This window comes from Anopheles marshallii, chromosome 3 (genome assembly GCF_943734725.1).
Source record: "Anopheles marshallii chromosome 3, idAnoMarsDA_429_01, whole genome shotgun sequence".
Lineage (NCBI taxonomy): Eukaryota > Metazoa > Arthropoda > Insecta > Diptera > Culicidae > Anopheles > Anopheles marshallii.
Window position 1 is genome coordinate 83,923,537 of NC_071327.1, and position 20,035 is coordinate 83,943,571.

The following is a 20,035-nucleotide window of genomic DNA, read 5'->3' on the forward strand; positions in this document are numbered from 1 at the left end:
AAGGTAGTGATGCGTATTGTGGCGTATAAACACCCACAAAGACAGACCGATGCACGGACATACACCGAACTCTGGTGGGGACTTGGAGTGGGACCGATTTCTCGATGTTCCGCGATAGGAAATGATAGCAACGATGGGAAGGACAGCAATGACCGAACAAGTGACGAACCTCGGCAACATTCCGACGAATTCGGCTCCGGCCAACATTAATTTTTATTTCAATCCGTAGATCCGATCATACGCACAAAACTGCGATAGGATGAAGCCAAGACGCGTTGGAATGGCGCGAGGTTACGAGGAGATGGACGGAGCAAACGTTCCCCGACCACCCGGATCAACGGGTCCGGTGGGGGGAGGCAGTTCCGGGGTAGACTCCACCACGTCGGTAGTGGGCGGGAATCCCGGATCCCCAACGACAGCACCCACCGGTGGAACGATGTTGACCGGTGCGGCACCAGAGTTTGAGCTGGCATCGGTCAGTGTCGTCCCGGACGATACGTACACCGTGACCCAGGCAGTGAATGCGCTCGGATTTGGTTGGTTTCAAGTTAAGCTATCGTTGTGTGTGGGATTGTGTTGGATGGCCGATTCCATGGAGATGACCATCTTGAGCGTGCTTGGTCCGGCACTGCACTGCGACTGGGGCATCTCCCGATATCAGCAGGCCCTGGTGACGACGGTAGTCTTCCTCGGCATGATGCTTAGCTCCACCTTTTGGGGTCACCTGAGCGATCGTTACGGCCGCAAACCGGTATGTGAACAATACGCTGCAATGCGTCCGAACGAAACTCATATGTGTGCGACATAATTTCAGGCCTTAACACTGTGTGGAGTGCTGCTGTTCCTGTACGGATTGCTCAGTTCCGTTGCGCCGAGCTTTGGCTGGTTGCTGCTGTTGCGTGGACTCGTCGGATTTGCCATCGGCTGTGTACCACAATCGTAAGCTGTGGTCTTAAGACTAATTTAAACCACATTGGACATTGCTAACTAATCCTGTACCTTTTCAGTGTTACACTGTACGCTGAATTCCTTCCCACAAAACAGCGTGCCAAATGTGTCGTATTACTTGATGTAAGTGCAATTCCAGAACGCGAACCAGGAACTCTAGAAAAAAAAAATACAGAAGAAATTGTTTTACCTTAACGATCCGGAACTGTTTTTTTGCTTGTGGATTACAGTGTTTCTGGGCGCTTGGAGCATGCTTCGAGGTGGCACTCGCGTTGGCTGTGACACCGACGCTTGGCTGGCGATGGTTGCTCGGTTTATCGGCCGCACCACTGTTTATCTTCGCCATAATTACTCCCGTAAGTGGAATCTTCCATTCGTTGTTCTTTGTGGTATGTTAATTCCTCATCCGTACGCTTTGTTCCAGTGGCTTCCGGAATCGGCTCGCTATCACGTTACCAGCGGTCAAAGTGACAAAGCGCTGAACACACTGGAACAGATCGCAAAGGATAACCGGCGTCCGATGCTGCTCGGCCGGCTGGTAGTGGAAGGTCCCAGTGGTTCGCGGGGGAGTTTGAAGGCACTGCTCGGCAGCTCGCTTCGACGCACCACGTTGCTGCTGTGGTTCATCTGGATGTCGTGTGCCTTCTGCTACTACGGATTGGTGCTGATGTCGACGGAACTGTTTGGCGGTAAGAACAAAACCATCGCCGACGTTGGGATGGCTGATGATGGAGTAACGATCGACTGTCAACCGTTGGCCACCACGGACTATATGGATCTACTGTGGACAACGCTAGCCGAGTTCCCGGGCATATTTGCGACGATTTACGTGATTGAAAAGTTTGGTCGCAAGAAAACGATGGCGTTGCAGTTTCTCTTCTACGCCGGATGTGTGCTTTTGATCACCGTTACGGAAGTGTAAGTGAGAGCGATCGTAAGCATTATTGATGGGTCTTAACGTAAGAATTCCTTTCCATTTTAGACGAGTCTTTTTGACAATCATCTTATTTATGGCTCGGGGAGTCATTGCCGGTCTGTTCCAGGCGGCGTACGTTTACACACCGGAAGTCTATCCGACTGCGCTGCGATCGGTCGGAGTTGGCGGCTGTTCGGCGCTAGCACGTCTCGGTGCGATGGCAACACCGTACATTGCACAGGTGCTGTTTCAGTCGTCGATCTGGAGCGCTGTGACCGTGTACGGCATATTCGCCGCATGTGCCAGTGTTGCCTGTATGCTATTGCCGTACGAAACGCGTGGTGCTGACTTGGCGCACTGACCGGTTAAGCTCACCGACACATGCATACTACCTATCAACAGATACCTACCTCTGAACGAGATCAACAAGAGTCGAGAGAATTAAGCCGTATGTGTAGTGGAACCCCGACTTGTCCACGACTTTGTTTTGTTTTGTTTCTTCGTGTGCTAAGGCTAGGAAGTTTCTTGTATTGTTGTATATAACATCTCGTCGTATAGTGCACTACCGTTTGTAACGGATAGTTATTTATATATCTATTTATTTACCATCAAATTATAACACGTTTAAAACCCGACTGCAGTCAGTTCGTTGTTTGTACAGGGGAATAGGTACTAGGCATTAGGCGACGGCACTCAATTCGTGTTGCTTTACGTATTTTACCAACCGGACGATGGAAGATGGCGTTATGCCTTGAATTCGACTAGCGGCAGCAATCTGTGTATGGAACAATTGAATCAATTAGCGATTCGTGTAGCTATTGTGCTCCGACAGTTTACCTACCGTTTGAGGCTGAATTTTGACCAACTTCTCTTGCTCTTCGAAGGATAGGTTAAGAGATTTCCTTTAAAAAGAGAGAAAAAAAAAAGAATTTAGGATAACAGTACGTTCCTAAATAACCTGTCCGAGAAGGACGATTCCTTACGAAAGGTAATCAATTGCGTCCGGGATCCTGAGACTCTCGTTCCGCAACACCTCCTCAACTTCACGCGACTGATCCTCGATCGAAAGACTGTACAGTGCTTCGATTTTAAGCCTCTGACAAAGCTCCGGGTCGTCCAGTACCCAACCGAGCACGCTCGGTTCAACGGCGCACACCCGTTCGGTCGTGATTGCATCGTTCGAGATGGCCAGCATCTCAAATGCACTCTTAAACACGCTTGCCTTTGCCGGTGGCAGTTGCATCGCCGCACGCCACTGATTGCTACCTTTCCGAATATCTCGCAACTGTTCTACGGCTTTCGCTAATCGTGCTCTTATCGATACCGTCCGTTGGAAGCGCTCTTCGGACACCAGACCCATTGCGTAGCCTTTCTCCGTGAGCCGTAAATCTGCATTGTCCGGACGCAGGCTCAGTCGAAACTCGGCTCGGCTCGTAAACATTCGATACGGTTCGTTCGTGCCGAGTGTGGTCAGATCGTCCACAAGCACACCCAGATAGGCTTCGGTTCGGCTCACGGTTAGTGGTGGTCGAGAGAGTGCGCTGGCAGCTGCGTTAGCACCGGCTAGAAGACCCTGCGCGGCTGCCTCTTCGTAGCCTGTCGTACCATTGATTTGCCCGGCTAGGAACAAGCCCCTCACGCGTTTGGTTTCGAGCGTTGGAAACAGTTCGCGAGGGTCCACGAAATCGTATTCAACGCCGTACCCGGGACGGACTACTTCCGCCTGTTCGAGTCCTTGCAGACAGCGCACAAGCTGTGTCTGCTCATCGGCCGGTAGCGTGCACGACAGTCCATTCGGGTAGATCAACTCGCTATCAAAGCCTTCCGGTTCCAGCCATATCTGGTGCAGCTTGTGTCCGAACCGCAGTATCTTTGACTCGATCGAGGGACAGTAACGGGGTCCGGTCAGTTCCTCCGTTACGTGTCGATTGCAGTGCAGATTGCGCAGTACGATATCGTTCACCTGTGCGGTTGTCTGCGTGAGAAAACAATCGAGCTGCTGATGCGGCTCAAGCCAAACGCGATCGTTCAGAAACGAAAACGGAACGGGAGGATTATCACCCGGGTGGCGTGGCAGTTGCTCGAAACGGATCGAGTCCCGGTGAATGCGTGGCGGCGTGCCGGTCTTCAAACGTCCCAATCGGAACCCCAACTGTTCGATGCTTTTCGCCAACCCTATTGCCGATGCGTCTCCGATACGGCCAGCTGGGCGCGTTTCCAGTCCGATGTTTATTTGTCCCCGTAAGAACGTGCCCGTTGTAATGACTAGACTGTTTGCTACAATCGTACGACCATCGGCCAGCTTTACACCGGCCAATCGGGGCTGTTCAGCTCGCTCGCTTAGCACAATGTCCTCTACCGATGCTTCCATTATGGTTAAGTTCGGAGTGTTCTCGAGCGTTTGCTGCACTTCGCGTTTGTACAGCTTTCGGTCGATTTGGGCCCTTGGTCCCCACACGGCTGGACCCTTTCGTCGATTCAGCACCTTATACTGGACACCACTTCGGTCGCAACATTGCGCACAAACACCATCCAGTGCATCCACCTCGCGGATGAGATGGCCCTTGCCAATACCGCCGAACGATGGATTGCATGACATTTCACCGATGGTGGACCGTTTCTGCGTTACCAGCAGTGTGCGTGCTCCCATCCGAGCTGCCGCACTGCATGCTTCAGTGCCAGCATGACCTCCACCGACCACTATCACATCGAACGAACCACCCGCAGTCGAAGACGAAAAGGTGCAGCGCATGCCATTTGCGAATAGATCACTGCAACGAAGAAATGTGAAACTGGCATGCCAAGACGGGAAACTATTTCTGTAACACTTACGTACGAAATCTGTGCGTGTAAAATATTCGCCAAATCCGGTCTGGCCGTAACATTTTGCACCGTTAAAGAGTAAGCACCGGCTGATTTCCTACTGCCTGGTTTGTTTACAAACACCGTACGCTGCACAGCACAACTGTCATAGTGCTGAAATGTTTATACTACGCAGTCTATTTCTCATGCGGGTTTTTCCTTATTTACGCAAAGCTTGAGAAGAGTTTCGAATTGTTTCTCAAATTATAATTGTGCAGAAATAACAGAAAAATAAGTGATAAAAAAACTCGAATGCGCGTTGTAATAATTAGTTTTTTGGGTTGGGTTGAGTTTTTTTATTTATTTCGAGATAAAAAGTTGCGATGCAACCACCAACAAAGTAACAGGAGAGCATGATCAACAGAAGGTGCACCATCAGTTCTGATCAAGCAGCCACTCAAATGCTACTCAAAACGACCGATTTTGTGATCCGAAGTCCCAAGAGAGCATGCGCAGAAGAGGATGACACTATATTTATCAATGAGCGCCATCTAGTGTTCAAATTCGCGATCGTGACACAGGAATAATGCCATCTGGTGACCTTTTTGTTCAGGATTCGACGGATTGAATCCACCTTCTACAGTTATGTTCTCCTGGTACAAAATTGGTGTCGATCACTCAATTTCGACAGAGCCGAATTTTTTTCGGCCGTTTCTTGAGCGCCATCTAGGGTTCAATTTCGCGATCATGATACAAACATACTGCCATCTGGTGCTATTTTTTTCAGGATTCGACGGATAGAATTCACCTTCTACAGGTCATGTTCTCCTGGTACAAAATTGGTGTCGATCACTCAATTTCGACAGAGCCGATTTTTTTTCGGCCGTTTCTTGAGCGCCATCTAGGGTTCAATTTCGCGATCATGATACAAACATACTGCCATCTGGTGTTATTTTTTTCAGGATTCGACGGATAGAATTCACCTTCTACAGGTCATGTTCTCCTGGTACAAAATTGGTTCATTCAATTTCAACAGAGCCGTTTCGGCCGTTTTAAGCTTTTTTTTCAACGGGGTTAGCGTTGAATCGGTGAGTCAGGTCGGCCATCGCTTTTGCTTACCAGTACTAGGAGTTTGTCAGAAAATTTCACGAAATTTTGTAAGAGGTTTTCGGCAGTTTCCCGTGAATTTTTTATCGAGTGTCTGGCCTCGAATTTTACGGTGTTTATTAATGAAGCTTCCGGGAGTTTTTCTCGGGTTTCTCAACAGTTTTCCGTGGGGTTTCCCACCGTTTTCCAAAGGTTTTTGGAATTCCTTGATTAACCCAAACACCTTTACCTGTATTCATCCATTGATCGCATACGACGAAGCAGATTTAAAAGGGGAAACAAAATTTGCCAGTACAATTTTAAATCTTTTTATTTACAGCACTGTTCGACCAAACATTTTCGCGTCCTAGCAAATGGAAACACTTATTCGTATACTATTAAACGTTCAACTGCTTTGTTCAGCTGTCCACACATCGTCGCTGCATCGGGCTAGCATTGTTCTCCGGCGCAAAATTGCAGTGAAAACGCTACACCCTCAGCGTGTTGTTTCAAGCTCAACCGCATCGTACACACGCCAGCGATCGTCCATTCTACCCGCGCAGTACAGTGGCGAATCAATCGTTTGCCGTCCAAATATCCCCACCACTTGGTGTGGACCCTGACGGATGGATGGAGCTGCTGAACAGCTCGTCGTGCACGCAAACGGCGTGGCATCAAAGCGAATGTTGCGATCGACGCGCGAACAGCATCAGCAGCACCTTGCCGTGATCGCGTGTTTCACACGTAACAATCAAACGCCCTGCGTGCTACAGCTTTTCCGTGCGTGATCCACGCAGAACGCATCAGCCGCTCGTGCCAAGCGTTTCATCAGTTGGATTGTTTTAGTGCGAATAAGGTGGAAAAGGTGCGCGAAGAAAGTAATAAGTGTTGATAGTGCATCAAACCACCCTTGTTGGTACGCTTTTTCAGCACGATTGTGTTCCCAAATCTGTGATATTGTGTGTCGGTGCGTGTGTTCGCTCAATTGCATCGAACCACGGAAGGAAGTGGTTCCATTTCGAGACAGTGCTAAAGACGTCCTTTATTACCGATCCAACGATCGGTACTGGGCAATTCGCTTACGTTCGCCGCGTCTTCGTCCATCACCTCCACCACGGTCAGCCGCATGACATTGGAAAATATTGGCAAACGTTCGGTGGCCGTGGTACTTGTCTCGGTTTGCAGTTGTCCTCGCTGGTGAATCGTTCTCCCCTCCTCCTCCTCCTGCTCCTCCCTCCTTCTTCTCCTTCCTTCCCATTGTGCACTGCTGCCGCCTAATGAATGACCAACCAACATCAGCAGGAGCAGCAGCAGCAGCCGGGGCAACAGCAGCAACAGCAGGCGATTGCAATTACTATTCGGGACACATGCACCACGTCTGAGGGCGTTACGGGCGAACGGAAAGTGAAGCTAATCGTCAATCGATCGTCCCCGGTGTCTGCGCCACCAGCCGGTCGATCGAATCGTAACCTTACCGATCTTGTCCCTGCGCCCGTTCCGACCATGTCCATACCGTCATTGCCACAAAGTCTGGACGCTAGTCCCCATCACCCGCAACAGCAGCAACCGCAGCAGCAACAACCCCAGCAGCAGCAATCGCACCCAAACCAGCACCAACAACTTCAGTACCAGTACCAACTGCACCAGCAACAGTATCAGCTACGGCAGCAGCAACAGCAGCAGCACCAACATGACCTATTCATGATCGTCAGTATTTGCCTTGGTTCGTTCATCCTCATCTTCGCGATCGTTTACTTCGTAAGGTAAGTAAATGTGCAATGTCGCCCGGTGCACACGAATGGCGAACGATTGGCCTTCCGGTCGCGATCGTGGTTGATCACCACCATCGATGATCGCTTAATTAGAATTTGACCGTATGCGCTTGCGCACGTATTTGCTACCGGAGTTGCTTCCATATCGAGATCGGATCGGAAATTCCTTGCCTCAAGGAAAGAATATCATTCCACCCGTTCCAAGCAATCAACGAGCGGCTCGTTTATTGGCCAATACGAAAGAATGGAGCAGCACGATGGCAATGAGGTTAAGCCGATATGGCCGATACGCTATCTACGCAACATCTCGATGGACTGCGAATAATGCGAACCGAACGGTGGGCGAGTTCTTATCACCGTACGAATACGAATACCGGGGTACCGACAGGGTTACGCGACACGAGTGCGATGTTCGAGATCTTCCCCAAATTTGTAACGTCACAGCGCGTTATCTACGCGGTTGTGGAGAAGGCCGCACTTTACACGGGCCAGCAGCCTTGAACGCACCGTAACATGCTGCGTGCAGTAGGTTCGAGCAGCTCTATTTAATCAGTTGTGGCTCATCAGTCCACCGTCTCCATCGTGGTGGTATATTTTGTTAAACAAAAGCAGATAAAACAACATACACCGCAACATGTAGGTATCTTTCAGACATTTTGGGCTATTTTTGAAGGCATTGCTGTTTGCTCCGTTCCTTGAGGTGTGTGGTGCGCGAATATAGCTAAATTTAACAGGCCGGATGTGATGATGATCAGCCTGGGGGCGTCCACAGCTGTTTTGCGTCAGCTTACCCTCCTCCTAACTCCCCCCTTTGCCTGCCTTTGTAGAGCAAAGCGTTTTGCGCTAGTTTAAATCAGCTCGCAACAAGCGATATGTGGCTGTGTGGAATTAATTATAGGACGGATTCGTCTACTGCCCTTATCCCCAGCTCACAACAAACGGCCCTCCTCCCCTCCCTATATCGATCGCTGATGGAGATCATACACCGGAGAGGCCTTTAATTATGGTGCATTCTATTGTTTTTCTGCCTGCACTGCCCAGCGCCGTGATACGGAAAACCTGCGAACCGAGCGTACTTCGAAGGTTCCGACTTGCTATCGGTTGCGCATCTCTCGCAAATCATCAACCCCTCTCCCCCGCCGGGGAAAAGCGGGGGACTGGTTGGATGTTCATGTGCCATTGCAAATCACTCCCCGTCAAAAGCCACCCAGCCACCCTCTGCATCATTAGAACATGGCGAACAAATAGTGCATTTGCGTGCCAGAGTCGGATTGATCGGTGTGTGTGTGTGTGTGTGTGTGTGTGCCCAGTTTACCCTTTTTGCCTGCTTCCCTTGTGCATCTCCTCTCTCGTTGACTCATTGCTGTTTCCCTTTCCCAAAAAGGGAAAGAGGAATAAAAGGGGGAAGGGGTGGGATTTCGTGGAAAAATGATCAGTTCAACCAACCCTGCAGTGGAGGATCGCTCGACAACTCACTGCACTCCCAAAGGTGAATGATGTTAGACAAGCTCGTGAACCTCTGTTCAAAAGGTTCTTCGACTGGCGGAACATTATGCTTCGCGAATGAGTGGAAAGATAGAAATCTAGACGGTAAATGTGCTTATCGAACGATCTCGATCGTTCGCCAACATGCACCACTCATCACCCTTTGTCACCTGAGCGTTTTGACGTTTCTAATGCAGGGCTTATCGGAACCGAAACCGATAGTCCCGAAAGGTTAGCGAAGGTTCCATTGATAAGATTCTACAGGCTGATCGCTCTCAAGCTGGAACTTCGTTCATCATCGTTCCGCGCAATTGGCGTGATCACCAGTTTCATGACCATGAACTGGCAATTTTGGTCCGTCAGCGCTAGTCCTCCCATTAGACTGGACCGGTGGAAATGGTTCAAAATTACATAATCCATTATATCGTCGTTATCCATCACTAAAAGAACCTTAATCGGTTAATTCAAATGCTAAAAAGTAATGGCGCAGGCTATTGTTTAAGGTTATTATTCACACATGAGCGTATTGTGTGGCGCCATTATTGGACGTCATATCATCATTGAGCTGAAAATAAATGCTTTCTCTCTCGCTCTCCCCACCAATAATGTCCTCCCACCATCCCACAGGAAATTCTTTCAGGGTGGTCAATTTAAGAACAAAGATATCCGGCTTGATGCGAAGGTCGTCATCATCACGGGTGCCAATGCGGGAATCGGAAAGGAGGCCGCCATTGTAAGTGTTCCCCCACATTCTTGTGCTTGTTTGTTTTTTCTTGAGAACGCGGCGCTCGGTTACCCGGTTGTTCTACTTTCGTACTCCAAAAAAGGAATGTGCCAAGCGAGGAGCACGTGTTTACATGGGCTGTCGGGATCCGGCCCGGATGGAGAAAGCTCGCCAGGAGATACTGGACAAATCTGGCAGCCAGAATGTGTTCGGGCTCGAGCTGGATCTCGCATCGTTCGAGTCAATCCGCGCCTTTGTCAAGACCTTTCTCAGCATGGAGCGACGGCTGCACGTGCTGATCAACAATGCGGGCGTGATGGCGTGCCCGAAGTCCTACACCAAGGAGGGCTTCGAGATGCACTTCGGCACCAACCATTTGGGGCACTTTCTGCTTACGAACCTGTTGCTGGACGTGCTGAAACGTTCCGCGCCCAGCAGGATCGTGACGGTTTCTAGTCTCGGTCACAAGTGGGGACGCATCGACAAGGATGACATCAACGCGGAGAAGGACTACGGCGAGTGGGATGCATACACGCAGAGCAAGCTGTGCAACATTCTCTTCTCACGCCATCTGGCCAAGCGGTTAAGTGGTACCGGTGTCAACACGTACGCGCTACACCCGGGAGCGATCAATACCGAGCTAATGCGACATCTTAATCCATGCCTCAGGTGAGGGTGACAGTTTGGGCTTCATGTTGACGAGCCGTAATGTTAATGTGTTTCTTTTGCACAACCCACAGAACAATGGCGAAGCCTGTTTTTTGGGTGTTCTTTAAGACGCCCAAATCCGGCGCCCAGACAACACTGTACTGCGCGATGGAGCCAACGATTGCATCCCAGACGGGTCTGTACTACAGCGACTGTAAGCAGAAGGAACCGGAACCGCACGCGAAGGACGACACAATGGCGGAATGGCTTTGGAATCTGAGCGAAAGGTTGACCGGCCTCTCCCAATGATCGCCCTGCTGCTGTGGGTTGTGGCACGTCCTGGGCAATTTGGCCCCTACTCATTCCACTCCATTCCATTTTCATACATCTCCTATCAGTGTAAAGAACAAGCGTTAGACGATAATGAATGATAGTATTGTACCTAGGGTATAGAAGAAATACAGCATTTCAAACAAACTCCGATCCTCGAACCGTCACAAACTATGACTACATATAAAAGAAAGGGTTTCATCTTCATCAACCCCATGGTGGCAGCAAAATGTAACGACAATACAACTTATTATTGACGATCGATCATCACCGCCGGTGTCTGTGTGCTGAGTTTAACACGCCTACTCCTGACACACGCAGGAGAAAGTAAAGCGACCGTTTGATAGACCCTGTTTTGCTTCTTCAGCTACACGGGAATTGATAGCTTTAGCCGGAACTGATAGTAATGTACGACGCTGTAAAAAAAAACCCCACGATAGATGCATTTAATTAATTACGACGCGTTATCAGCTTTACAGTGGAATCAACCCCATCACAGCTTGAGAATTCCTTTGGAATAATCTTTCTAACTGTCGGAAGAAAGCAGCAGAAGTTCGACAGCACAGCTGTATTGAGGACACGGAAGATTACAGCGCAATGGCTAGCGATTTCTCATACAGCAATCACACGGAACTGGCCCAACTTTCATCGCATTTGAGAGCAACAATTTATTTAATAATAACAACAGAGAAAGCGCTCGAAACGTTTCCTACGTATACGAGGTGTGTCCCACAGAACCATTGCTTTGTTAACGGCCCGCATTGTTCTGTAAGCGTGTATCAACAGCTTAGTATCGAAGAGGTAAAGTGTTTAACAGCTTCAACTTACCGCACACGGTGATCCCTTGCGGACGTATCGGAATAACGATTCGACTAGGTTGGCCGGTGTCGATTCGTTGCACTGCTCCAGCTCCCGAACCATGCATTTTTGCAGCTTGGTAAAGTCCCTGGTAAAGAAGCGAAAAGGCATTATAAATCGGTGGGACGCACTAAAGTGGCTCGCATTGGCAAACAAAACTTACTCGCATTGCTTTGGTCCTATGACTAGCTTCGGGATGGAGGTCAGACTAGTGTCCGGGACATAGCCGGATAATGTTTCATTGACGCACGCAATCAAGTCATTCTTCTGCTCCAGGAAACATTCGGGCCCCTGTTCCGCGATGAACACTGACGGAGGAAGTTAACATCGGGTGTAGAATGCTTAATTGCAACCCCAAGAACGGCATACAACGAGCAACTTACGTGCAATCTGGTCACCATCCTTGTGGCACACGAAGTTCAGCAGGTTCTTAAAGATATCCAACCCAGACGTCTTGAACACCTTCTCCTCTGCCTCCAGGCACGGATCTACTGCGTTCGCGAATGTGTTCACGCACTCGATCAACGTGGACCGTTTGCGACAGTACTTGTTGAAGACCGTGTCCAGATCTCCGGTCGGTTTGGCGGCCTCCACTTCCTGCTGAAACTGCTCTATATCAATCAGTCCCTGTCCACACTCGACAAACGTTTTCGCCGCTTCCTTCGCATTATTGTACGCATCGGCAGGTGCCCCAGCCGTGTTACACTTGTCCTGCAGCATCTTTTCCACCTCTTCCATGGACGGGATCGGAAGATTTGCCGGCAGTCGTTCCCGAATAGCGTCAACGTCGATTTGGTTCGAGACATCCGCCATTGCTGTGCCAGCTGATAAACGATACAATCATGCACATTCACGCGCCTATCATTAGACATCTGCTCTAGGGATTTTGTACTGAATCCCCGAAAGAATGCTTACCGAGCACCACTAGCACGGCGAAACATAACATCTTCCCGGTTAACATGTTCGTAACAACGAAAAGCACTTCAAAACACGCTCGCAAAACCACTCGAACACACCGTAATCGTCAACGGACAATGAATTAATCGCAACCCGTATTGGCTTTTATACGTTGCTGTTCGATTTCGTTGCAAAGGGTCGTGATCTTCGGGCTGCTCCAGAGCTGCTGCTTGCGCGCTCCGAAAGACGACACGCCGCTAATCGTAATAATAAACTGATATGAGCTCGGCACGGGGACGGGCGATCTCACAGTGCCGGATGATGCGGAGCTGCGGGAAATAAATATTTCAACCACTCGGATCCGGAGCAACAAGCCACTCAACTAGATGATCGTGGCTCGGATAGGGTGGGGAGTTACTAACGATGCGCCAGTGTACGGAAGCTGGGAGTAAAGTTCGTAAGCTGTTCGTAAGACTGTTTGGAGCGCGAACGCGGATCTTTCCATACCTTCGCTTCCATCGTATGAAACCGCACTCAATTGAGTGTTATTGACCAACCCGACCGTTCGCGTGTGATAAAAGTACAGATGCACCCATGAACGTGAGCACTTCGTCTGCTACGCCTCGATTTTCTTCTTTTCTTAATATTTCAGTTGTTAGTGAAGATCGGAACGGTCTAGAATGGATATCTTTTCCTGATGTATGTCATTCCGAACTATGTGTAGCATAGCTTTTGATTGATCGTGAAGTACCGGATCTATCGGATCCTTCATCAAGTACTCGTCGTGAGTTATTGGCCGGCATCTTAAGCTTCAAAGTAAACCAATTGGTCACTTTTATTATTCTATTCAATTAACTATTCATGGAAAAATAGATCTAAGTAGGCTAATGTCAAACCTTTGCAATCAAAGCATTCTATGGGATGTGCACAGCATCTTCAACCATTATCGTACAACGGACAAATAATGGATGTTGCAGAAGCTACCCTTGAACTACATTCAAACTATAGCACAGCAATGGATACCAAACGCGAAAAAAGCAAAGAGTAAGTCACATTTAACATTTGCATATTGGGTTAAGGTTGTTGATAATTCTAAATCGCAGGATAAAAGCGATACATGTGTTGACCGAATGGAACTCTCAAGAGAGTGATACAGACGAAGTGGACAACGATGACAGCGAATTGGTAACCGCTAATTACGAACCTGAACTATGTAAAGCTTTCTCACAAATGGCCTTCGCTAAAACGGAACCTTCGTCAAATGAAGAGGCCGGAAGCAATGCTCTTCCAGATGTAGGATACGAAAAAAACAGTGAACATGACTGCACATTAGCGCAGAACGATGCTGATTCTGAAGATGATGAGCCACATTCCATTAAAAGCGATAGTTCGAGTAATTCTAGCGCTACGCTCGACTTAAGCAGCGACGACGAGGTCGAACCGAACCAACACCGTTCTACCGATTGTGGGGGTGATGATGCGGATTTAAATTTAGTAAGTATTTTCCAATGGTAAAGGGAGATTATCTTTTACATTTAACCGTTGCAATTGATAGGATCCGAAACACCAAATAATCAAAGTAAAAGTTGTTCCGAAGCAGCGTGAGCGCGACCCGGAAGCATTCAAAAATTGGCTCAAAGCTAAAAAGTAAGTACGCACGCAATACCGTAGCACTTTAAATCTAACGTCGGAATAATTTGCTGATGTATTGACAAAATGTTATAGTGAAGAAATACGTAGAAATCGTGAAAAAGAAATGCTCGCTAAGGAGGAGCTCCAGCGACAGAAAGAACTGGAAGAAAAAAAACGCAAGGAAATGAGTGAAAAAAAGATTCATGAATGGATGACGCGGAAGAAGCAAACCGGTAAGAAAAGAAGTTCAAACCCGGAAAGCAACAAATGCCATGATTCCTCTTCGGAACATCTGTACTGTGACCCGGAAGCTAAATACAAGAACTGGCTCCAGAAAGTTAGGAAGAGCGAGGAAGGTAATGTACAACGATTTTGTATCGTATGCCTATTTTCACACCAGCTTACTGATTCATAGAAAAAAGATTGCGAGATCTAACCGTAAAGCAACTGGAGCAACAGATACGGAAGGAAAAGAAGCAAGTAGCGGAAGAAGTTTATCAACAATGGCTGAAAAGTGCCAAACATAAACCGAAACCGGTACCACTAAATCAGGGGCCTAATACTTTGCGTGGCACTGTGTCGAAGATTTTCGTCAATCCCGAACCGTGGAAAAACAACTGCGATTGAGGCTTGGAACCACTTTTCTGTTGACAAATTCTTTGTATGATTACATATTATTGTTTAACCTTTGGCCTCTTTGTACCAAGTCCAGCTGGAAACTTTTTATTGTTAACTGTTATAAATTCAAACATGGAGCATTGCGAACACTTTCTTTTTACTATCTCTAAAAAGTCCCCTGATGTGGTTTGCAGTTTGTTCTATAAGAATGATTTTGTTCACATTGATCAGTCAACTTCGAACTAGGAACATTCGTTTGCACAGCATTGGTGGTTTTTCAGCGTATCAACAATTTGGCAACCAGCGCCATTATCAACGTGGACGTTATGATTTGATGGGAAGCTTTCGTTAGCTCTCCACCAGCTCGGGCATGTTTCCTGGGGTTCGCTTCCTGTGAACAAAGAAAATTGATCGTGATCATCGCCCGACATTATGCCTTTCGCTCGCTTTACTTACACCCGTAATGTTGGCACACGGAGTTTCCCGGCGCACGAACTTGAACAACGATTCGACCAAATTGGCTGGTGTGGATTCTTTGCAGCCTTCCAGGGCCTGCACCATACATTCTTGAAGAGAGCTCATTTCACTTCAAAATAAATACCAAATGGTGTTAGCTTACTTTGCATTTTAACTCAAAGGAAATAGTTGCACCCATACGTACTCGCACTGTTTTTTGCCCATAACAAGCTTCGGCAGGCCTTCGGTTGCCGGGGCCGAATCGTCCTTCAGGTACCCGGACAGTGTACCATTGACGCAGTCCATCAGAGCGTCTTTTTGATCCGAAAAACACTCCGGACCTTCCTCTGCAATGAACACTGGTAGAGGCGATGGGATGTTACGTTACCCGATGCATGTTAATTGCAAACATCTACAGCAGCTACTTACAGGCAATCTGATCGCCATCCTTGTGACAGACAAAGTTTAAAAGACCATGCACAATGTTCACCGCCACCACTTTGCTTTCTTTTTCGTCATTTTCCAAGCACACGTCGATCTTGTTTGAGAACGTATCGATACACTCAATGGCAGCGGAACGCCTGCGGCAATATCTGTTTTGGTGTGGGAAAAACAATAAACGATCGTTTAGATGCAATCTTGAAATGGGCATGAACGGATGGGGAGAAATTATTTTACTTGTTGAACACGGTATCCAAATCACCCGTTGGTTTCGCCTTCTTGATCTCCTCCTGCAGATCGCTAAAGTCTACCAAATCCTTCATGCAATCGCCAAAATTATGGGCGGCTTGTTCCGCTTCTTCGTATGACGCATCGCTGCCGGCGACACGGGAACATTTGTCTTTGATGATTTTCTGAATGTCTTCCAGCTTGGGCAGTGTGACGTTCTTGAACTCGGGTGGCAGTATCTCTGCGAACACGTCATCTTTCAACTTGTTAATATCGATGCTGTTCAGGTCGATCGTTCCCTGGTCGGTGGATGCATCGGCCACAACTCCACTGGAATGGAATGCTAAAGCACGGTACGTGGGTAAGGTTGCTTTGCTTTGTTATGCTGCCTAAATTACTCTCCTCAAAGACCTTTGAGCGGAGCAGTGATTGTTATCGCTAGACCTTATGCTTATCAGTTAAACCATGCCGTTTGCTACATTCGTGAGTAATCCTACACACACCAAAAGCAAGGCATCTTTTTACTGCAACCTTGCAACTTCTCTGAACATTAAGATCAATTTTATTGACTTACCAATCACTAGCAGCACTGCACTGGTGCATAGATATCCGATTCGAACAGCTTCAAACATTTTGCAGGCGAAACGAGCACGAAAGACACAGAGCTAATCGAAACACTGGACGCTCTACATGCACCGACGCACTGCTTACGGCGAATGATCGGATCCAGAACTGAGTGGACGCGAGTGTTTGATTTCTTATCAATCCAGCCCGCTGTACAATACCTGAAGAAACAATAATGATAACGGATCAGCGTTTAGAGCACCAACGATTGAGCCGAACCTTTGCGCTGTTCATTCGTGAAAGGCATTTAGATTTGATGGCAAGGTCATGCTGTGTAACCTCAGGAGATACCTGAACGCTGTCGTCACGCACAAGTTTCTTGTCGACTCATTAACTGTGTAAATACTGTACAATGTACAAGGTTTTTTTTTTGCAAGCACCATGCCCATACAAACATTGCTGTACCGACGACCCTGTGTACAATGGGCAACGAGGGGTAACACTATAATTCTAAGTTCAGGTATTCATAATACTTTTAAGCATAAAAAACGATAATAAAATGAATGAGCAATAACGACAAAGAACATAAAACGAGCTCAACGAGGCTCAAACCACATACCACGATCGCGTTGAACGCACACACAAATGCACTTTTGTTAAGCAGAATTTCTGTACGATTGCTCAGATTTTTTGTCATACAAAACGTTCGTAAACACAATAGATGCACCACAACGTTTTGTAATTTAAAGCACAAATAAACCGGCAGCAAAACCGTTGAGCCCGCGCGCAGGAAAACAATGATTCTAAGCACAATCGTTGCAATTGCCAGTCTACACTTACGCTTTGTGCGGTACGTACAGTTCGACTTCTCACGATAAGTGTATGTATCACAAACAGATTGAGTGTTTCTTGACAGCCGCTGAGCGGGTTGAATACGAACAAATTAAAAAAAAAACACCTAACTACATAATTCGATAAAGATTTGTGAAACCTTCAACATAATTATTTAGCGATATTATCAGTTATCTTAACTTCAACTCACACAATTGTTTGGAGAGCTTAAATAAATGTAATTTTTAGCTTACAACACTACACCGTCTAGTTTGTTGTTGTTTTGAGAACGATCGGCTGCAAACGTCAAAAATTAACCCTTCGCGAGTCAAGTCATCTTTTGGACAAAAATCGTAACAAAAATATTCAATTTGTTCGATTTTCATAAAAATCGGTTGCTCAAAAAAATTTTTTTCCAAAAAATTTTTCAAAATATTTTTCAACACGAAGCCGTAAAAGATTATCCATTTCACTCGGAACATAAGACGGTATGTTTATTAAACGTTAAGGAAACACTTGTGCATTTAATTGAGTTTTAACAATCGGAAAACATTTGCATATTTTGCTCACTCGCAGCAAAGGACATTTAATACGAGCGTTTTTTTCTCACTCTTTCAACTTTGGTTATCCTCATCGCTAAGGCAGTAAAGTTTAAGGTGTGTTCAAACTTGTTTCGTTTCGGTCATCGATTTCCGAATCGATCTAATACGTAAGATGCTTGCTGAGTACAAAAAACAAACGAGCGATAATAGATGTTTTGCGCCTAACAACAACGTTTACAACTTGAACGCTTGGCGCATCATCAGATCAAAATATGCATCCGAATCGATCGAGGCACTCAATCCGGCATAGTAGTTGAGGAACTCCTCTTTGGTCACGGAGCCGTCCACGTTTCCATTCTCCTCAAAGTTTGCCAAATACTTCCGCAAGATGACATCCTCGGTTTCCTCTCCGCTTATGTACAGTGGATGGTTCTTCACCGAATATACATTCCTACAGAAAAGTCATGAAAGAAACGGTCATATCATAATTAGTACCATTTTCTGCAAGGATTCGCAACACTCGTGTCATACTTCAAATCCTCAATCGTTATCGTTCCGTCTCCGGTTTTGTCCAACTTTGCAAAAGCCTGCTTCACGATGTTGACCCTGGATTCCGACATGTTTGGACGGATTGCAACGAGAAATTCGGTCATATTGATTGAACCACTGCCATCGGTGTCAAACCTGAGTGAGAACAGAACAATTCAACCGTTAATAAACGCGCTTGGATCTTCCTCAGTATCATGTCGTACTTATTGAACATTTCCGTCGCTTCTTCTACCGAAATGTCCAACCCGGTATCGTGCAGACCCTTGACGAACTCTTCCAGATTTAGCTGCTTGTTTCCATCGTCGTCCATGCGGCGGAAGCATCGTCCCAATCCCAGAATGCCCGAGGCTCCACGGGCAAGGCACATGTGTCGTAACTTTTCGATCGAATCGGTTAAAGTTCCTGAGGACAGAGCGCGGCGGCTACGGTTAATCATTTCAGATTCTTGACGAGACATTGCGCTGACGGGGCGATGTGCCATCTGGAAAGACAAATTTAAAGAAAAACTGTACTAACGCTCCTCAAAACTCTAGTTACTTAGGTTGCTCAAGTTAATTTTGAAGCAAGGTTTTACTATGCAACTGCTGGCTGGTATAAATTCTCGTTCCAATAATGTATTACCAACACGATAGACTTGCCTCGTGTTAATGACCTGCAAACGATAAATCTATTTCGTGGTTTACTAAATTATAGAGCATGTCATGGGAAAACGATTGCTTAGCAACTAACTAATGGTAACTGGTGTATGCACACCTCGTCACGCATGAACAAAGTGTCTTATACCGGATATTGGATGTTTATACCTTGCTGCTAGTACACCCAAGCCAGAGGCCTCAAAATGATAGATTCTTTTGTGTTAAGAATGATTAATATACCGTTGAAAGACCCTTTCGATTTGCCGCTGACAGGCGATATTCACTTCTGTAGGTCTCTTGCTGCGGAACTCCCCCCGAGGAGTGGAGTTCATCATTCGTCCTTTGCTTTGCTTAGCCCCGCGGTATTCATTCCTTTTTTAATTGAACAAGGCGTTCGAAAGAGTCGCAAGAGAGGAAAAATGCGTACGACTGGTAGCTGGGCAGACGACTACCAACGTGAACCGGGGAGAGCGTGGGCGATGTAGTTAATTACGATGACCTCGTTTTCCCGCGCCATGTCGGGGTGTCGGCATCGGGAAAACAGGGCAGTCGACGGAGGGACATCGAATGCGTCGTGGGAAGAATCCAAGGATGGGAAATGAAGCCTTGAATTGGAGAAAAGCTATACCCGAGCCTACGAGCTGGCCCCGTGTGGTTCGAGAATTCATCGATTGGCAGCTTCTGGGACTTTCCGTGTGGCTGACCGACTGAGAACATTACCTTGAGCGGAATGCGATGGTTGAACCGGTGGATTGCCCGCATGGTGGTCGATGGAAATTTAAGGTACAGTGTGAACTCCACGATGGCGATGTTATATGTATGACTTTTCGGGGGCAAACTGTGGCTGACTATCACCGGGGTAAGCGCGTAGGAACGTGTGTTAGTTTCGCGAGGTAGCTTTGAGGTTTGAGGGATTTTTGTCGACGGCAAATGTTTTCGCAAACCACTGCTGCGTGCGTGCGTGCGTGGACGCGTATATCTCCGCGCAAGTACGATGAAATTCTGCCTGCAAAATTGGCTTAAATGGGCAGCTTTTTCTTGGGTCCTTAACCGTTGCCAGCTGATGAGTTTTC

General features: G+C 47.3%; 7 protein-coding genes across 7 annotated transcripts; 3 read left to right on the forward strand and 4 right to left on the reverse strand.

The window, feature by feature from the left end:
• The first annotated feature begins 259 nt into the window (after positions 1–259).
• On the forward strand, positions 260–2,225 carry LOC128713809 (synaptic vesicle 2-related protein). The gene is made up of 6 exons (XM_053808678.1): positions 260–751; positions 815–939; positions 1,008–1,071; positions 1,179–1,304; positions 1,373–1,866; positions 1,931–2,225. Exons 1-6 carry the CDS (start codon positions 260–262, stop codon positions 2,223–2,225), a joined length of 1,596 nt encoding a protein of 531 aa, XP_053664653.1.
• A 318-nt stretch (positions 2,226–2,543) lies between these two features.
• On the reverse strand, positions 2,544–4,749 carry LOC128716026 (protein MTO1 homolog, mitochondrial). The gene is made up of 4 exons (XM_053810950.1): positions 4,697–4,749; positions 2,848–4,635; positions 2,706–2,766; positions 2,544–2,639 (listed from the first exon to the last, which is right to left on the reverse strand). Exons 1-4 carry the CDS (start codon positions 4,747–4,749, stop codon positions 2,544–2,546), a joined length of 1,998 nt encoding a protein of 665 aa, XP_053666925.1.
• Positions 4,750–7,033: 2,284 nt separating this feature from the next.
• LOC128716027 (retinol dehydrogenase 12-like) lies at positions 7,034–10,690 on the forward strand. Its single transcript, XM_053810951.1, has 4 exons — positions 7,034–7,515; positions 9,637–9,742; positions 9,837–10,402; positions 10,474–10,690. The coding sequence occupies exons 1-4, from the start codon at positions 7,034–7,036 to the stop codon at positions 10,688–10,690; spliced, it is 1,371 nt and encodes a 456-aa protein (XP_053666926.1).
• Positions 10,691–11,459: 769 nt separating this feature from the next.
• Positions 11,460–12,985, reverse strand: LOC128713286 (27 kDa hemolymph protein-like). Its single transcript, XM_053808145.1, is given in 8 exon segments — positions 11,460–11,477; positions 11,540–11,657; positions 11,733–11,877; positions 11,953–12,393; positions 12,485–12,539; positions 12,541–12,663; positions 12,665–12,820; positions 12,974–12,985. Coding segments are annotated over 8 exon segments (1,068 nt in total).
• Positions 12,986–13,430: 445 nt separating this feature from the next.
• Positions 13,431–14,725, forward strand: LOC128715165 (coiled-coil domain-containing protein 34-like). Its single transcript, XM_053810047.1, has 5 exons — positions 13,431–13,510; positions 13,570–13,960; positions 14,022–14,113; positions 14,192–14,454; positions 14,514–14,725. Exons 1-5 carry the CDS (start codon positions 13,431–13,433, stop codon positions 14,723–14,725), a joined length of 1,038 nt encoding a protein of 345 aa, XP_053666022.1.
• Positions 14,726–14,993: 268 nt separating this feature from the next.
• Positions 14,994–16,473, reverse strand: LOC128710988 (27 kDa hemolymph protein-like). Its single transcript, XM_053805854.1, has 6 exons — positions 16,416–16,473; positions 15,851–16,184; positions 15,602–15,765; positions 15,378–15,531; positions 15,173–15,302; positions 14,994–15,107 (listed from the first exon to the last, which is right to left on the reverse strand). The coding sequence occupies exons 1-6, from the start codon at positions 16,471–16,473 to the stop codon at positions 14,994–14,996; spliced, it is 954 nt and encodes a 317-aa protein (XP_053661829.1).
• Positions 16,474–18,012: 1,539 nt separating this feature from the next.
• Positions 18,013–19,724, reverse strand: LOC128711083 (calcyphosin-like protein). The gene is made up of 4 exons (XM_053805946.1): positions 19,683–19,724; positions 18,531–18,808; positions 18,310–18,462; positions 18,013–18,229 (listed from the first exon to the last, which is right to left on the reverse strand). Exons 1-4 carry the CDS (start codon positions 19,722–19,724, stop codon positions 18,013–18,015), a joined length of 690 nt encoding a protein of 229 aa, XP_053661921.1.
• Between the last annotated feature and the right edge of the window lie 311 nt (positions 19,725–20,035).

Bases quoted from the DNA above. Each gene is read 5' to 3' on its own strand.
- LOC128711083 (XM_053805946.1), bottom strand. From the start codon at position 19,724: ATGCGGGCAATCCACCGGTTCAACCATCGCATTCCGCTCAAG. The intron at 18,809-19,682 runs GTAATGTTCTCA...TTGTCTTTCCAG, and splicing joins ACCATCGCATTCCGCTCAAG to ATGGCACATCGCCCCGTCAG. The intron at 18,463-18,530 runs GTACGACATGAT...GTTCTCACTCAG, and splicing joins GCGACGGAAATGTTCAATAA to GTTTGACACCGATGGCAGTG.
- LOC128716026 (XM_053810950.1), bottom strand. From the start codon at position 4,749: ATGTTACGGCCAGACCGGATTTGGCGAATATTTTACACGCACAGATTT. The intron at 4,636-4,696 runs GTAAGTGTTACA...TCTTCGTTGCAG, and splicing joins TACACGCACAGATTTCGTAC to TGATCTATTCGCAAATGGCA. The intron at 2,767-2,847 runs GTAAGGAATCGT...CTCTTTTTAAAG, and splicing joins GACGCAATTGATTACCTTTC to GAAATCTCTTAACCTATCCT.
- LOC128715165 (XM_053810047.1), top strand. From the start codon at position 13,431: ATGGATGTTGCAGAAGCTACCCTTGAACTACATTCAAACTATAGCACA. The intron at 14,114-14,191 runs GTAAGTACGCAC...AAAATGTTATAG, and splicing joins AATTGGCTCAAAGCTAAAAA to TGAAGAAATACGTAGAAATC. The intron at 14,455-14,513 runs GTAATGTACAAC...ACTGATTCATAG, and splicing joins AGTTAGGAAGAGCGAGGAAG to AAAAAAGATTGCGAGATCTA.
- LOC128713809 (XM_053808678.1), top strand. From the start codon at position 260: ATGAAGCCAAGACGCGTTGGAATGGCGCGAGGTTACGAGGAGATGGAC. The intron at 940-1,007 runs GTAAGCTGTGGT...GTACCTTTTCAG, and splicing joins ATCGGCTGTGTACCACAATC to TGTTACACTGTACGCTGAAT. The intron at 1,305-1,372 runs GTAAGTGGAATC...GCTTTGTTCCAG, and splicing joins TCTTCGCCATAATTACTCCC to TGGCTTCCGGAATCGGCTCG.
- LOC128710988 (XM_053805854.1), bottom strand. From the start codon at position 16,473: ATGTTTGAAGCTGTTCGAATCGGATATCTATGCACCAGTGCAGTGCTG. The intron at 16,185-16,415 runs GTAAGTCAATAA...ACCGTGCTTTAG, and splicing joins TGCAGTGCTGCTAGTGATTG to CATTCCATTCCAGTGGAGTT. The intron at 15,766-15,850 runs GTAAAATAATTT...ACACCAAAACAG, and splicing joins TTGGATACCGTGTTCAACAA to ATATTGCCGCAGGCGTTCCG.
- LOC128716027 (XM_053810951.1), top strand. From the start codon at position 7,034: ATGACCAACCAACATCAGCAGGAGCAGCAGCAGCAGCCGGGGCAACAG. The intron at 7,516-9,636 runs GTAAGTAAATGT...ACCATCCCACAG, and splicing joins GCGATCGTTTACTTCGTAAG to GAAATTCTTTCAGGGTGGTC. The intron at 9,743-9,836 runs GTAAGTGTTCCC...ACTCCAAAAAAG, and splicing joins TCGGAAAGGAGGCCGCCATT to GAATGTGCCAAGCGAGGAGC.